The following is a 17,367-nucleotide window of genomic DNA, read 5'->3' on the forward strand; positions in this document are numbered from 1 at the left end:
TGTAGCTTATCTTATAAAGGGCAGAGTGACCTAGGCCGCATCTAATCAAACAAATGAGAAAGCAATACAACCAAGCGCCTACAGACTGACATTGCAGATGCGACTAGCAGATTGGTGTACGTTCATTCTTAATTGTTGATCATGAAAATAGGGCACAGTAATATCGCTGCGCTGGCCAGTCTGCCTTTTGGGGGTAAACCGTCCGCCGTTCCGCCGCCAGACCCATAGCGGCAACACTGATTTACAAGGATATGTAAGCATAGAAATGTGCAAGTAAGGAAGAGTCCCAGTCCTCACTCTGGCTGCGAGAGTTTAGGGACAAGCTAGTGACTGTCATCTATCTCATGGTATCGTCGCCAATGAATTCCATATTGCCTGTCACGTCACTGAAAGTTAGTCGCCGGTCACGCAGGTAGTAGGTGTCGAAGAATGGATCAGTCCCTCGTGCGACTCAATCCATGAGCTGTGGCCAGCTCGGCCGAAGAAGCGTGTTAGTTCTTATACGAAGGCCTTTCCGATCATTGAAAACGATTGTCAAGTTGGTTCTAGTTCATGTCATGATGGGGCAACTCAGGTGCTTGGCTGTGTTTTCTGAGACGGCTTGGCTTCGTGATTTCAATCCAGGGGTCGGTGGCTAAACCTGATTGGCGCTGGCGTTGCGGCACCAACCTGGCAGCCTAATTTTCTTCTCACACCTGGGTCGTGAAAACTAATGCTGGGCTTTCCACAAAATTTGAATCCGCGCAAAATATGAGCCTATTAGGCCAGCGTGGGTTCTCGCTTGGAGAGCACGATGGTGTTATTATGGTCAATGTCTCGACGAGTGTTGCTCTGGAACGCGCTCATCAGCTCGGCTTTAGCGTCCTTCGGTCTCCTGCTCATGATCCTCATTGGATTTAATGTCATAACGAAGAAGTTCACATCGGATAACTATGGCCGCTGCGGGATTTGCCGATATCAAGTCTTGGGTAGGATACCGTCTTATCAGTGGAACGCTTTTTTCCGGAACTATGCTATTATACTGGGTGCGCTTACCATCTACGCCTTTGCGTCAAGCGAGACGCTATTGAGAGAAGAAACAAGACTTGCTCGGTCTAAGGGGAAACGTTTGACCTTATTACTGCGACCATTCACTGGCGAGGTCGACTTGCGAGTCGGTCGGAAGCGATGGGGTTTCTGGGCTATTGTATTTGCCTTGGTCCAGGCATCAGCTCACCTACAGCTTGTTGCGATTCGATCTGTTGAGGACAAACTCCCAGCAGGTATCTCGCATCCACTAGCACTGCTCAACGACACAGTGATGTATGCTGAGATCGGCGACGATGTCCCAGATACCTCCATTGACCCTCTCAAGAATGGCTCACTGCATTTGGCCAATCCTTTCATACCCTATGCTCAGCTCTACCCTAATGACACAATCGATATCCCAGACAACTGGGCCAATACCTCGCTGTATCTACCAGCAAACAATTTACCTACACTTGAGTCGCACCTGTATCAGAGTGCCCTTGCCCACTTCAGAAAACTCGGAACTTGGCGATCAGGAACTTACGGAACAGTGGCGAATCTCACACACTCTCGAGGTGGTTACCCCATGGGAGATGCCATTTACTCGAGAATGATCACCGAAGGTCTCGGGATTAATATGACCACCTATGAAAAGTTCTCTGGTGATGGCAGTGCCGGGCTTCCTAGGGAGTTTGAACTCCAAGCCATGTTTGGCGAAAGCTGGGTTACGAATGTCAGCGTTTCGTGCCGCCGATTCTGGGGATATCATATTAGGTGGGAAGGCTCACTAGAAGACGATACACCGAACGACTTCGCGCCGGACAATCAGTTGTCGGTTGCCACCGGAAAAGACAGCATGATCATGACATTGGAACTCAAGCAGTACCGCTTTCGCCGACCTCCCGAAAACGAACTGCAAATTTTCACAGATTTTGATCTGATGAGCGTTGATGACACATTAGAGACTACCACACCTTCGGGGACGGAACGCCAGCAGATAAGTGCTCAGATTTCTGTGCAGACCATTATTATTCCAGACTGGGCTGCTTCTCGGCCAATGGCGAACTCTTACAAGTGCTCCTACATGCCATCCGAGTTTCACAAGGCCTTCATGGCATTTTCAAATGAACCCATTCGCGACTTTTATGCAATAATGAACAACGATTCTGTATGGCAGAGGACCGGTCAGATATTGACGCCTGCTAAGAGCCTGTCCGATGAATTGAGTGGGAAATGTCTTTCGCCCATATATGCCTTACCTGCTGCCCGGGCAATTCATGGACTAATTTCTCAGGGTGAGTCTGGATCCGGTGGACCACTTGGGCTTGCACTTCAGAAGTTGGGCGTGTCAAAAGGTCAGAGAAGAATGAACCTCGAGAAATTCTTGGAGAGTGTTCTTTCAGAGACAGCTCAGGCCTATTTTAGCCTCTTACGCCAGCGAGTCGAGAGGGCTAATGCCTGGCCAACCCGAGAGCAACTTCTGCATCCTAACAAGAAGGTTAAGCTGTTGTTCTTCAAGATTAGACGGCTAGGAGGCGGTTCAGACTTTGCCGGCCTTGGGCTCTGCACTCTATTCTTGATTTTCCTGGCCACAGGAACAACTTTTCTTAGGAGTTGTGCTGCTGGCATCTTGCCGCTATTCTCTGATTCGAAGTACGAAATAATACGACAGACGGACATGGCAGATGAGAAAGCAGCCACTAAGGAGAAGACAGGGGAGGATTTGACCAATAGCAAGGAATGAACCCAAAGGCTGCTCAAATAATGAAGCTATAATTTTGGTGTGCCTCTTTGATAATATATTTTTAATGCAGAGCGTATCGACTATCATGGACTGGACGAGGAAATACGGCTACTTAGAATTGTATCGTAACATTGGCAAGTAAGGGACTCAGCATAATCATTAGCAGACGAAGCACAGTCCCACAGGAACTGAAAGTTCTCAGGGCTAAACACATGGTTGTGTGGGATGTACGGTATCTGGCAGCCTCGGCGAAGACCAAGCGCACGCACTGCGACCAAACCAGGCAAAAAGGGCATATAGTGTCACGTTCCATTGGACTTAGTGGGACTGAATTAGTAGTATAATCCTACTCATGGTAGTATGCCTTACGATTGCACGGCCTGAAGGATAGTCGGCAGCGCGGCTCTTGCCAGAATCCTCTAGCAAAAAACTTATAGAGGGTTTTGGTTGGTAAAAGTCTCTACCTTAAGAGAACGTTAGTACTTAGTTAAACACACAAAGGTACTTTAGCTTCAGGAGGTGTAACACCCTAAGGTCTACATCCAAGGAAGGATTGATCGCTCATCGCACGTCTCAAAGGCTCGAGTGACGTCTTGCGTGGAAACTGCGAAGTGAAGTGGAAGTTGAATCATAGAAGGGAAGTGGAGGGAATACGAGGAGGCAATAACTTACCAAGTTTTCGAGCAGCGCGATTCTGTTGGTGCTTTTATAGGATTGGGAATAGCGAAGTGTCGAGAAAATTTCTGAGGCGCCTGGAAATGTACTTTCGGCGACACAAAGCATCACGAAAAGTTGCCGAGGCACCAAGTGTTGTTCGTAGATACCCCCACACCCCGACTGCCGTGTTGACATATAATCGCCCCAGCAGATGTTAAAGGCTCCACCGCTTACGAATTTTGATCCCTGCTGCGCTAAGACCATATCAAGAGCCTTGCTGCGATCTAGTTAGTATGGTCCCAGTGATCGCGGCTAGTGCCGTGCATGTTATCAATAGGAGAGCGGCCAATGCAACATCTCTCAGGTTCTCGCTGATAACGTGCTACAATACGGGAATTGCGATAACGAACGCTAACTTTTCCGAGATGATAAAACCCGACATGCCCCCTCGGGCGTACCGGGGAGGTACGGGACTCTTGTGATCCTCACCCGTATCTAGCGTCAGTTCTCGAGAGCACTTCGACACAAGTCATTATGACCTCTGATATTCAGCAGGTCGCCCCGGCCCGATCAACATCGCAAGACATTGACAGGTCTGTCGGGGAAAGTGAGAAGAAAGATGCTGTGCGCGCGGACATATCCGATATCGAAGCTGAGGCTTATAATGGCGGAGACTCGGCGGACGAAAACAAATTACTCCTTCATCAACCGGATAGAACTGAGCTTACACCAGCCGAAGCCTTCAAGTGGGATGTCCATGGCGATCAGTCTCCGTGTAAGTGATTTAGAAGAATTATAATATCACCGCTATTTATGGATATTAACTCCAACACCTTCTCAGTTCCTGAAGTAGCTGCATGCGTGCCAAACACAGACGACCCCAATATTCTGTGCAATAGTCAGTTTTAAGAATACATTAGAGATACACTCATTACTAAAGCCTTGTAGCATTCCGAGCGTGGGTTTTGACAACGATTTTTGTCATTTTGTTCGCTGGAGTCAATCAATTCTTCGGCTTACGCTACGTTCGTTGTCCTCCCCTCTTCAAAGCATGGGTTAGCTTGGCTTTACTGACGCCTACGAAAACAGCCCTCTCTTTCAATTGGTTATGTGGTCGCTCAGCTTCTGGTGTTTCCTATTGGAAGGACATGGGAAAAACTCCCGCGGTGGAGGCTGCCGTTTGGCAAGTTTTCCTTCGATATCAATCCAGGCAAATTTACCATTAAAGAACATGCTTTAATCGTCATTGTATGTCAATTTCATTTTCCTATATATCTTCAACTTAATGTATTTATGACTAATTTATACTATAGTGCGTGAATATTAGTTGCAGTGTGGCGTATGCATCTGGATCACTAGTTGCGATTATTAGCCCCGTGTACTGGAATCGTGACTATGGCGCAGGTTTTGGCTTTCTCTACCTCCTTACCACACAAATGATTGGGTCAGTAATTTGTCAAAGTCGTTCTCAATGTAACAGCGGGCTTGATGCTATTGTAGTTGAGCATCTCCTACATGTTCGAATAGAGATCAGCAGCGTATTTTGCTAACAACAATAATCAGATTCGGTCTTGCTGGCCTTTCACGACGATGGCTAGTGTATCCTGCTGCACTGATTTGGCCGTCATCGCTCTCGTCAACCGTCTTATTTCGCGCCCTTCACGAGCCCCAAGACCGTTCTCCGGCTAACGGTTGGACACTTACCCGGTACCGCTTTTTTGGTTACTTCACCGTCTTCGCTTTCGTACTCTTCTGGTTCCCCGACTATATTTGGACAAGTCTCGGCACTTTTGCATTCATTACTTGGATTGTGCCTCATAACCAGAAAGTGAACACCATATTTGGAGTGAGTTCAAAATCTCGGAAATAAGGTGGCTTTGTCAGAGCTGATACAATTTCAAGATGAACTCTGGACTTGGCTTGCTGCCACTCAGTATCGATTGGACCCAGATAAACTACGCAGGACAGCCACTCGTCACACCATTCTACATCACTTGCAATGCCTTTGCCGTGGTGGTGTTCTTCTACTTGTTCTTGTCGCCAATCCTTTACTACACCAATGTGTGGAATAGTGCTTAGTGAGTGTCCCTCCTAGTCTATTAATTTGATTTCCAGCTATCTTGCTCTAGTGATGCTAATGAAAGAACAGCCTGCCTCTGCTATCTTCCAGCACATTCGACAACACCGGAAAAACTTACAATATTTCCCGCGTTGTTGACAAGAATCTCAACTTTGTGCTAAGCAAATACGAGGCATATTCGCCAATGTATATATCTATGTCGTATTCTCTTACTTATGCCCTGTCCTTCGCAGCTGTAACTGCCATCGTATTCTACACATACTTGTACAACGGGTCCGAGATCTGGGCCAAGTTCAAGAACGCTCGCCATGGCGGTGAGGATATTCACAAGCGGCTGATGAACAACTACAAGGAAGTACCAGACTGGTGGTATGGCGTATTGACGGTTGTGGTACTTGGCTTAGGCATATTAACAGTAAGGTATTGGGATTCAGGATTACCTGTCTGGGGTTTCATAGTAGTGTGCTTCGGCATGGGTGTGCTATTGATCGTACCCGAAGGCATTCTAGAAGGTACGACGAATCAGAGGATGTAAGTTGCGAGCCATGTTTTACCTACAATTTGACTTCACTGATTAATTGCTGAACCTAGTTTCTTAAACATCATTACCGAACTGATTGCCGGGTATGCATGGCCCGGGAAGCCGATTGCCAATATGATGGTCAAATGCTACGGCTACAACTCTGTCAAACATGGCATGGACTTCGCCCAGGATCTGAAGCTGGGACAGTATATGGTATGACTTCGTTGACTGGAAACCCAATTCACCGCTGACATTTGGCTCAAGAAAATCCCTCCGAGAGTCTTGTTTTTTGGACAGATATACTCGTCCATCCTCGCAACCATGACCCAGGTTGGTGGTGAGTGAACTTGCAGCAGCCTGATCCATCATCATCAAACTTCGAGCTGACGATAAGAAACAGTCCTCCGATGGATGATTGGTAATATCGAGAATCTCTGCGACCCCAAAAACACGCAACGATTTACTTGCAATGGTGCTAAGGTGGTTTATAATGCCTCTATAATATGGGGCACCATCGGACCGCAAAGAATGTTCCAATCGGGACAGGTATACAATGGCATAATGTACTTCTTCTTGATCGGGGTAAGTGAAGATCCCTCGAACCCGTCGTCCTCCATTCTAATGTGCCTACCAAACTAGCCAGTCGTCACCATCCTCGTATATCTTGTCTATCGCAGGTATCCGAATAGCTGGGTTCGATATATCAATGTTCCGGTCTTTTTCAGTAGGTTGCCTGTTACTTTGAATTTCATAAATCACCTAGGTAGAGAAGCACTGACAAAACATCCGTAGATGCTGCGGGACAGATTCCACCGGCAAACACAAGTAAGTTCATTATTTATGGTTTGTTTGTGACCCTTCTTACTGACTGATGATGTGCAGCCCAATACTCTCTCTGGTTCATCTTTGGATTCATCTTCAACCACCTTATTCGGAGACGTGCCTTTGACTGGTGGAAGCGATATAATTGTAAGTTTCTGCTTTGGTATTCTATAATACGTACCTTCTGGCTAAAACAACATTCATCGTAGACCTTCTGCAGGCTGCCATGGATACGGGTACTGCTATTGCAACCGTGCTTATCTTCTTCTGCCTCAGCTACAATAATGTAACTCTCAATTGGTGGGGAAATACTGTAGGATCGAACACTGATGACACAAAGTCCGTGCCATGGTTGACAGTCCCGGCTGGTGAGCATTTTGGGAAGGGACCAGGAGAGTTTTAAAGTCGAACGGCCTACCGTTTGAATCCAGATTCTGCTGGACGAGGCAACAATACATCTCGAGATCTGTCTGCTGTTATGCACCCAAACGGCCTCAGTACATCCACAGGATCAGCTATGAATGGACAGTCAATAAATAACTTCGTGGAGTGAAGAATCGCCAAGCATTATAGGCTAGATTTTAAGAATCCCTATATATAACGGAGATTGTATATTCTGCAAGTTCTTCACTTATGACTTAGTGCAATAAGACAACACGTAATTTTGGAACCTAGAGCAGGCTCACGATAGCATCATTACTGTCTGCCTCTGCTATGTGGTAAGAGTCTGATCAGCTTGATAAACGGCGGGTACCGCAAAGCAGCGAATATCGAACGTTTAGACAAGCTTTCAGCCACAATACCAAGCGCATCTTTGGCAGTTATCTATCATAAGGGCCAAGAACAACGTTGAGCTTGGCACGGGATGGCATCACAGGTGCTACACACCGGGCTAATACGCCTTTCAAACATGCTCTCCTCCGATCGAATTGGCCTTGGCCAATATCGTCTGATTCATTTGTGTACACCGACATCCGAGAGGATTGCAAGGGCCCACCGAACTAGACATGCAAGGTCGCATTATGCCTTATCGCACCATTCGAAGGCAATTTGGCGTGGGGTGGAGATGAGGAACTTGCCGATGATCTCTGCCCCGCTTGTCGGGAACCTGGTTGACCTCCGGTCGGCACCGGACCGTTATCATCATGGTGGCTTTCGGTTGCTTCTGTAGAGTTTCATGGCCTCTTCCAAGAGATGAGTTCGGCTTGATCGAGGCTATTCGTAGAAAGCAAATATGGCTGCCGCGTTGCAATTAGTTGCCCTTGTCGCGGGTCTTGCGGGAGCATCACAGGTCGTTCTGTCTGAAGAACCGGCCGTAGGAAACGTCGCTTATGTCCTCCCCACAGAGCGCACGTTTCTACTCAATATACCGACCACGTACTCACATGATGAACAGTATCCTCTTGTTTTGTCTTTCCATGGAGGTATGGTTCTTCATATGACAATGATGGCTGAGGATGGTAAGCCGCTTGCTAACGGACGTCTATAGCCGGCGGTTTCAGTGAGAAGCAGCAAAGAGTCACTGAGCTATCTGATCCATCGCTAAGCATCGGAGGAAAGCCATTCCTTACAGCGTACGCGCAAGGCGTAAATAACACAGAATGGAACATGACACATATTTGGAAAGGAGCGCCTTATGAGAACACGACCGTCGATGATGTGAGTGTCATGCCGTCAGAGGATGCTGCTTGCCGCCGCTGCCTGAGTAGCTACAATGGCCTAGAGAGCCTTTTCACTGACCTGGGACCGATAGATCGCGTACGTCTACGATATCCTCTCCACCGTATCCTCGACCTACAACATCGACAAGTCGCGCATTTATGCCTGCGGCAAGTCCAATGGCGGGGGCTTCACCGCGCTCCTGGCCTGCCGCCCCGACACCTCGTCCGTCTTCGCGGCCTTCGCGCCCGTCTCGCCGGCGCTGTACCAGGGCACGTACGCCTTCTACAACTGCACGCCCTCGCGGCCGGTGCCGATCCTGCACTCGCACGGGGTCGAGGACCGCATCACCGAGTTCCTGGGCCGCGACCCGCTGGGCGGCTCCTTTGGCCCGGAGCCCGACGCCCGCCTGTGGCGCCGGCAGTGGGCGGAGCGCAACGGCTGCGCGGGGCGCTACGCGGGCGCGTGGCCGGAGCCGGACTCGGTCGCCGAGGTGCACCCCGGCGCGTGGGAGGAGGTGTGGGACTGCCCCGGCGGCGCGGAGGTGCGGGGCCTGACGGTCGAGGGGCTGGGCCACGCGTGGCCGTCGACGCTGGGGCTGGACTTGGCCGGACGCCCGAACCAGACGGCCAACTTTAACTTTACGAGCCAGCATTTGGTGCAGTTCTTCTCGAGGCACAAGCTGGAGTGAGAATACAGCCCCCTAGTACGCTCTGATGGTGCTGTGCCAAGCATCAACAGAGACTGTATAGAGCCTCCGGTGACAAGGTGTCTTACAAGGGGTCTAGAATGGCTGTCAAATAACGTGTCACGCCTGATGATATCCTGTTCTGGCATCAATCACACGCGGGGTCGGGAAATTGCTGAAAGTCGTTGCTTCTAACCAGGTTGCGTGCTATCATGCGGTCTACCAATATTTCCACACTGCTTGACGCACATGCCCAAGTCTTGAGCACCGTGAAATGCCCGAGTAGGCCTCCGCATTGGATTCCAGGACCAGTGTCCGGATCAGTGCGGCAGTGCTGCCGCCCGCCGTCGATAGAAGGCAGCGGTGTAAATATACAAATCAATCGATGCTAGTCTAGCCAAGCACAGCGTTCCCTAGTCGCCGTATATGTGTTGGATCTCCCCATGATCTAATCAAGCGCGTCGCCGCCTCGGCGCGGCTCTGATGCATGAGGATTCGTTCTATGATGCGCCTGTCCCCACAAAGACCATGTAATGCTCCCACGCCGTTATTTTTTCATCTTCATATCCCCATCAGAATGTCATCTAGTCATCCCGGCTCTTGCCCCTGGCCGAGGGGGCTCGGGAGTGGGACCTCAGAGGGGTGGCAGGTCTCGAGGTGGATAGACCGATGGACTGCGCGTCCATGGGATCGAGGTTTAGCTTGCTTTCCTCCGTGATTCTCGGCGTGCTCGCGATGACGGTCTTCTCGTAGCTCACAATATTGATCGGTGGGGGTCGGCCACGCTTGCGATCTGGGCCGCTGTAAAGCCATGTTGAGAGGAGCACGAGTGCTGTGCCAAGTATGAACTGCAGGATGTCAGTTATTTCCCTGTCTAGGCTTAGATGGGGGAAAATAGAGCCATACAGTGAACGAGACACCAAAGTTGAAGAACCACACGCTGAAGATGAAACTAATGACAAGGCTAATGCTAGTGGCAAAGTTCTTCGCGATGTTGTCGGCATACTGAATGCAGAGGGACGCGAGGACACCCCCAATTGCCTGCAGCACGATGGTCGTCCACACAACCCAGTTGTAGCCGTCGAAGAAGCCGTGCTTGACGATCTCGTCGCCATCCTTCCAGATGACGCCCACGAACAGTGCTGGGAACAGGCTGTAGAATGATAGCTGGATGTTCCTCGTCCACACGCTCACAGGGGTTGGCGAGTCCTTCAGGACCTTCTCGAAGTAGACGCCCGTAACGCCGGAGACTGTGGAGGCGATGAGGACTGCGGCGAGGCCAATTGAGTAGTTCATGTGCGGAGTCGTGTCTAGATCTTCCTGGATTCCTTGGTAGGTCGCTGATCGCTTGTGTAGAACCTCTCCAGCCAAGCCTTCCACCGTCCGCCTCGTAAGATGCCGCGCGACGTCCACCATGCCACCCGCAGCTTCTCCTAGCTCGTGTACAGATCGGGGAAAGAAGTGATCGCTCGTGTCGTGAATCATCATCGCGAGGTCCTTAGTGCCCGATGGCAGAGAGACGATTGACACGCCAAAAGTCAGCACGACGAGCGAGAGCCATCGCTTTGGGGACAGTGGCCGAGCTAGCAAGATGACGCTGAAGAAAGCTGTTGTTAGGATCTACACAAATGTTAGCATGAATTACCCAGAACGCCCAACTATGACCAAGATTAATAGTGCGATGGGCATCGTGTTTGGCGCACCTTTAACTCGTAGAGGATCTGGAAATGGACCGGGTCTAGGTTGCTCAGAGCCACGTATTGCAAGGTATTCTGCAGCGTATACAGAGTCGCGGGTATCGCCAATTTCCAGCCGTCGCCCCGGAAGACTGAATTGTAAATCTGCTCGAAAACGACCGAGACGGGCGTCTGTGGCGCCAGGCTTCGCGAGTTCTCGTATATGGCGAAGGTGAGGGAGATGGTCAGCTTGATGACCTCGTTCAGGAAGACGGCGGTGCTCGTGAAGTATCTGTGGTCGCCGGCCGGGGCCATCATCCGGCTGTAGTGCATGATCTGTGTGCAGAGAGCATCGTCAGTCTCCAATTGGTGTCTCAAGCCACTGCGTCATCGACGGAGAGGCTCTGGAAGGGAAGGGCGTACGAGGATGAGGGCCGAGTTCTGGAAGGTGAGCTGTACACGCTGAATATTAGCTATGGGACGCGAGGGTGCGCGATTGAAGCTCTCGTGGGACTTGCCGTGATCAGGGAGGCTTGCTTCAAGGGCAGCCCGAAGATTGTCGGGCCGCCCACCTGCGGGGTCTCGAGGAGAGCCATGGTGAAGTCGGGAGCAAGGAGCGACAATGTGGTTTGGGTGTGTGTCTGGTACAGCGATTAGGCGGCCGCTGATGGCCAGGGAAGCTGAAGCCCGATCAAATTGGCTCGGAAGGAGGAAGAGCTCGGCGGCGGGAAAGTCGTGGAGGGCGACGGAGAATTTCTGGGAGGCTCAGGTATGGCCAGGTCTTTTTTTCTTGGTGTTTTGGGGAGGGTTTGCGTCACAGCAGAAACAAGCCTGCCCAGGGCCCAGGTTAAAAAGGAGGGTTCGCGTTTTTTGCCAATCAATGCCACCGCCCCCAAATTATTGATGGTGTCACCCACGCGCCGCCTTTTATTTTTTTTACTGGGATTTAGGATCACCCCCCTGAGTGGGAGATCGACGGTGCAGCAGGGCAAAAGCAAGGCAAGAGATTTGTAGGGCTGGACTGGACGCCTGCAAATCTCCAGGCTCTTCAGCGACGCAGAGAAGATTGAATGAGTTTAGGTTTGCTGGTGGTGAAAAGGAAGAAGATTGATCGGAGGTACTCAAGGCAGGCAAGCAGGTCAGGTCTTGCAAGAAAGAAGATCTGAGTCTGAGCACGCGCCACGAGGGCCACCAGAGGGCGATCTGCCAAGTAATCAATCAATCAATTCAATGAATGGATGACTGGATGATCGATTGCTCGGTAAATTCCTTGACTTGACTTGGCTGAGCTTGGCTTGGCGTGTGCCTTGTTCTGATGATGTGCATCAGTCCCATTCGATGCTCCAGCCTCCAGCCACAGCACAAGTACTTAAGGACGCCTAGACTGGGTAGACTTGTTGTATGTATATCTTCATGCAGTGAAAAGTAGAAAGATGGGTAGAAGAAGCAGAGCCCAAGCGATCTAGGGTATCGATTCTGTGTTATTGTATTTGATTCCATTCAGATGCCCTTTCTCATTCCGGTACAGGACTACCAAGCCATTTCCCCGCGCTGCAACAGGTACTCTCGAGATGCCGTCGCTGTACATATACAGTCCCAGTCCCAGTCCCAGTCCCAGTCCGGGGCTTTGGTCTCCCCTTTCCAGCCTTCTATCAATCTCCAATTGTGCATCTGATCCTTTTAGCCCCCTTTTCCATGCCTTAGATCATAACGTTAATGCAGCACATTTCATTCGCTCTCGCCTTCTACAGTAAAAGCTGCTGCTCTGCAAGCTGTCAAGCTCTTCAAAGGACAAGTCATTTAGATGACCCTGCCAAGAAGACTCAATTTTTCTCTCCCATCTGATCTGGCGGTGAATAAGGAAGGCAGGCATCTTGATCATTCGACAATCTCTTGGATTGCCAGGTAATTCCTCCCCAAGTTAAAGACTCCTCGGCTTGGACAGCAATGCAAGCTCCCTTGTTAGCGTTAGCGGCGACCTGCTTGTTAGCATCTACCTTTACCCTACGAATTCTTCAAGGACAGCTCAACTCTATTGGCATGTCTCTTCACCGAAACTTCAAGCTTCGGGAAGACAAAGAAAAGCTACCCCAACCCTCCTTATTAGCTGGATTTTAGCAGTGCCGGATGGCTCGCTAAAACGGAGCCGGCGCAAGTGGCCATTGTGACCATTGGGCCACCCCCCCATCACGGTCCGTTGCTAGTGAGGCCAGTCAGTCACACGAGCATCTTCTCCGCACCCACCAACATGGTCCGGTGATCCAGCTGAGCGCAAGCCTGCCAGCCTGCCAACCTTCAAGGTTGACCTGCATCTTGCAGCTTTTGGGGCTGCGACAGCTGGCTGGCCACCTACCGTGCCACCCTGTCGCCCCTCTACTTGTTCCGCGTCCCCCCCCCTTCCGTGGATTCTTAAGCGAATAGGCGGGACGCCTCCGTGGACCGATGCATGGCCGGAAGACCCTTGTAGAGCTGAGAAGGGGGAGCCTCGGGAGCCCAGATCGCCGGAGCATTTGGGACGGTGGCCCACGGCACGCCTAAAAAAGAACAAGTCAATGTCAATTTGTCAAAAGACGGGCTAGCGGCGAGCAGTGATGGGCATCATCACTTTGGCTTTAGAACCTCATTAGCCCCTTGGGCCCCGCCCCAATTCCCGAGCCTAGACTCTGTGACGTCGACGGAACGGGACAGACCGATGCCCGCGCCATCGCCGATTCGTCCCACTGTTTGTTTTCTTCCGGTGCGTGCGTGGCCTGTGCTCCGCGCACCGCCGTGGAGTTCTTGTATTGAATGAGCTAAGCCATGACAGAAAAAAGAATCTGATTCTTGACAGTGGCATTGATGATGAGTTTGATTGAGCTCGAGTAGACAGGTAGACTATGTATTTCTATCGTTCTACTGTTCAATCATGTTTTCCTCGCAGCAAAGAAATGATTAAGCTGCTATCTTGCCCCTTGCTATCGACACCTTGACATTATTCAGCCCCTGAAGCATCATCAACATTCCCCCTTAGCCCTGAGCACCTCGTAACGCTTTGTACCACCACGTCCACACTACGCCAACCATACCTATCATCAGCCACTTGACCAGATCAGATCTGTTGAGGCCACTTTGATATCAAATGCCCGAATCGTCCTGCCAGTACGGATCGTGCGCGGGGTAGTACGCCGTCCAGGCGTTGCAGTTGGCCGTGAGGTCGTTGAGGTTCATCGCGCCGGGGATGGCGCCCTGCTGCTCGAGGAACTGCACGCTCAGGCCCTGCGACACATGCCACGCCACGTGGCAGTGGAAGACCCACGCGCCCGGGTTGTTGCTCAGGAAGGCCACCACCAGCCAGCCCCACGCCGGCAGCATCGTCGTGTCGCGCCGCGTCGGGTTCGCCCCCTTCAGCCCGGCCTTGTCCGTCGCCGGGTTGAACGCCCGGAGCGTGTTGCCCGGCGCGAGCGGGTTGGCGAGCGCGGGCGAGGCGCCGAGGACGAGGATGTCGTGGCCCTGGGAAAGAGGTTAATCCATGAACCCAGGGAATATCGTGACTCAGGGGGCGACTGACATGCAGATGGACCGGATGCTGGAGCGTTGTTAGCAATCTGTCTTTACTTGTCTAGCTCTCATAACACTTACCGGAATCGACGAATTGTTCTGGATCAGCCAGAATGACCACTACGAGAAACAGAGTGAGTTCCGCGCAAGAGCCGCGGGGGCATGATCAGACAGCTCACCATGTTGGCTGTCGGCACTTGGATCACATTCTCTTGCCGCGGCATCGAAGCGACGGTGCCCGACTGAACATACTTCAAGGTGGGATTGCTCCAGGAGACATTCATTGGTGAATTGTTGACAGGCCAGAATACACGAGCGATGGAATTATTGATGAAGATGTTCGTGTTCAGTGTGTCGCCCGCGGTTGGGTTCCATGATGCCACCGGTGCCGTTCGAGACACAATAGGGGTAAAATTGAGTGGATCAGCGCAGTTGGGGTCAGTAGGCGCAGTGCCCGCATTCGTAGGGTTCCCAGTCGAAGCACCAGTGTACGAGAAGATCGCAGCCGGGCGTGGATTGTTCGACAGCCCGCATGGTCCGCGAGGTAAGGTCACGTTGAACCAGTAATTGCCGACCGGCTGGGATGCATTGATAATCACATCGTATCGTTGACCGACCCCGATATACAGGCTGTTGACCGTCTGCGGTTGGACGGGAACGAAGTCGGTTGCAATGATTTTCAATGAGTGCCCGACGAGCGAAACCATGTAGGTGTTCTCGACAGATGGATTGACAAGCCGGAGACGATGAAGCTTGCCCGGAGTGAGTGTGACTCTACGATAGGATCCGCCGGCACCTCTAGGGTTGATGTTTACGCCATTGAAGAGTATATTGTCGCTCGGCGGGGTTGAACCGGGGAAGCCTGGTATATAGGGATTGTTTGGGTTGTTTACACGATGCAGGATAGCGTCAATGCCGCCATAGTACCAGTCAGAAATGATGAAGGGTCCCAAGTCAATGTCGTAGTTCGCAGAAGCGGGACCGTTAATGACAATGGGACCAGCAACACCGTAGCCGTATTGGGCAGAAAAGTGAGAGTGATACCATGAAGTGCCATATTGTTGGGCTAGAAAAGAGTACGTCTTGCTGCTCCCTGGCGGGATCGGGCATTCAGTAATGCCGCTTGTTCCGTCTTGGGTATTGGAGTTCTGCTGTCTCACACCATGCCAGTGAATTGAGGTTCTAGTGCAGTTAGTGTCATCTTCATCAAGAGCAAAAAAAAAATTGAGATCTGGTCTTTTTACCCATTCGTCACAAGATTATTGATTACCGTCACATTGATTCGATCCCCCCAATCTGTATGAGGAACGTCAGTATTATATTTACAGAGGCCCAGGACAGGTTCGCTAGGTTCTGCCCACCAGCTGTGATTGTTGGACCTGGCTTTTATGTTAGCAAGCCGAGTTCAAGAGACTGAGTTACCATGCATCTGTGTATGACAAACCTGGAAAGCCATCTGATTGGACATATTAGCTTCAATAGGGATCAATATGGATTTCCTTTTGAATTCTTAAAACTTGCCATTGATGAGCATTGCTTTTGTCTTCGCAACGCCATCTCCGCCTACCCAGTTGTTAACCTCGGTGAGCGTAAATGTGTACTACATCTCTTAGTTATCAGACCAAATGTTTGAGTCGGCGAGCCTACCGTTCTAGTGACCCCAGTTGTCGGGATACTAGTCTCATAGTCCGTATTAATGTCAAAGCCAGTTGTCCAACATGCTCTGTTCGTAGCCGTATTGCAGTCTCCCGCCCTTGATGCCAAGAGCGGTCCAGATAGTGGAGATGCAGTGACAGGAGCGCCAATGATGAAAAGAAATAAGGAGAAAACTACTTTCCTCATAAGGAAATTCATCCTCGAACTTGATAGATAGAATGAGTCCAAAGCGAAAATGATTCTTGCCCATTCCAAACCTTGCTTTCAGAAGAACTCTGAGATCGATATTTTTATAGGCAGAGTAGGCCAATTCATTTCTTGAGTAGGAGAGACGAGAATTCGTTCACACCATCCACATCAGCCTCTGTCCACTTGAGATGCAGACAGTTCAATAGTTCAAGCCACCATTTGTTAGCCATCCGTCAGAGGGGCAGAGTTTCTCCAAGTTTACCGCCCGCATCCCGTCTCACTCCAGAGTCTGCACATGGCTCGGAGAGAACGCAGGTCCGAGTGAAACTGTAGTCGGTCATACATAGAAAGTTTGCTTGCCCTGCAGGCCATCGTACTATTCTTGGTACGACATGGACATGTGTGAGGCAGGGGACCGAGAACTGCCTGGTGTCGTGCCAATGTAACACAAACTGACCCTATGAACCAGAGGTCAAGGTGAAAACGGCAAAGATTGGCCTTGCTTAAGCTGGAAGGTCTACTATGAGGAGGTCCATTTATATGCCATGACGACCTTCTGAACCTGTGAAACTTGTCGAATAACACGGCTCGTAATGGCATGGTTGCGATGTGGAGCAGGAAGACATGAAGGCAGCGCCAAGGCCAGAAAACCCGGAACATTGGGTATACCATCAGCTGGATTAATCAACTGCCTGCCCTACCGGTATGAGATCGACTTCAAAAGGGGGGATAACACGGGTCACTGCACCTCGCTTCGGCGTGGAAGGGGCCCGAGCGCTTCGGCCGCCCGGGCTTCTTGGGTCGCTCCTGCAGCCCGGTGCCGCTGTCAGCATTCTCCAAATGCAGGCGGGCTTTCTTCAAGAAAGGACCTGCCGCAATTGGGGGCGGCACGGGAAGAGTTGACGACTGAGTACGGCCGACGAATAGGATCGCAGATAGAAGCGGTTCGATATTAATAGACACTCAAGCGGCAAGCATCCGAACACCATCTTCTAGATGAGAAAAACACAACAGCTTCTAAACACACATGACAGTGTCGTTTGATAGCCTTTGAGTCAGCCGGAAGCCTTGGGATGCCATGGGGTTGTGCAGCACAGTCCTGCTCGGTTCCGAGATTCATGGTATACA

The 17,367-nt window shown here is 50.8% G+C and overlaps 4 protein-coding genes across 4 annotated transcripts; 2 read left to right on the forward strand and 2 right to left on the reverse strand.

Moving 5' to 3' along the window:
* Positions 1–5,311: 5,311 nt before the first annotated feature.
* Positions 5,312–7,237, forward strand: UCRPA7_1141 (putative oligopeptide transporter protein; the record flags this gene model as incomplete). Its single annotated transcript, XM_007913728.1, has 6 exons — positions 5,312–5,487; positions 5,559–6,020; positions 6,081–6,225; positions 6,277–6,349; positions 6,895–6,981; positions 7,044–7,237. The coding sequence occupies 6 exons, from the start codon at positions 5,312–5,314 to the stop codon at positions 7,235–7,237; spliced, it is 1,137 nt and encodes a 378-aa protein (XP_007911919.1).
* Positions 7,238–8,068: 831 nt separating this feature from the next.
* On the forward strand, positions 8,069–9,184 carry UCRPA7_1142 (putative poly(3-hydroxybutyrate) depolymerase protein; the record flags this gene model as incomplete). Its single annotated transcript, XM_007913729.1, has 3 exons — positions 8,069–8,258; positions 8,324–8,493; positions 8,588–9,184. 3 exons carry the CDS (start codon positions 8,069–8,071, stop codon positions 9,182–9,184), a joined length of 957 nt encoding a protein of 318 aa, XP_007911920.1.
* A 581-nt stretch (positions 9,185–9,765) lies between these two features.
* On the reverse strand, positions 9,766–11,190 carry UCRPA7_1143 (putative udp-galactose transporter protein; the record flags this gene model as incomplete). Its single annotated transcript, XM_007913730.1, has 3 exons — positions 9,766–10,029; positions 10,088–10,801; positions 10,885–11,190. The coding sequence occupies 3 exons, from the start codon at positions 11,188–11,190 to the stop codon at positions 9,766–9,768; spliced, it is 1,284 nt and encodes a 427-aa protein (XP_007911921.1).
* Positions 11,191–13,971: 2,781 nt separating this feature from the next.
* UCRPA7_1144 (putative laccase precursor protein) lies at positions 13,972–14,576 on the reverse strand (the record flags this gene model as incomplete). The annotated part of the gene is made up of 4 exons (XM_007913731.1): positions 13,972–14,346; positions 14,405–14,422; positions 14,476–14,514; positions 14,574–14,576. 4 exons carry the CDS (start codon positions 14,574–14,576, stop codon positions 13,972–13,974), a joined length of 435 nt encoding a protein of 144 aa, XP_007911922.1.
* Positions 14,577–17,367: the final 2,791 nt, after the last annotated feature.

This window comes from Phaeoacremonium minimum (genome assembly GCF_000392275.1).
Source record: "Phaeoacremonium minimum UCRPA7 unplaced genomic scaffold PA7_03_scaffold_62, whole genome shotgun sequence".
In the NCBI taxonomy this organism is placed as follows: domain Eukaryota; kingdom Fungi; phylum Ascomycota; class Sordariomycetes; order Togniniales; family Togniniaceae; genus Phaeoacremonium; species Phaeoacremonium minimum.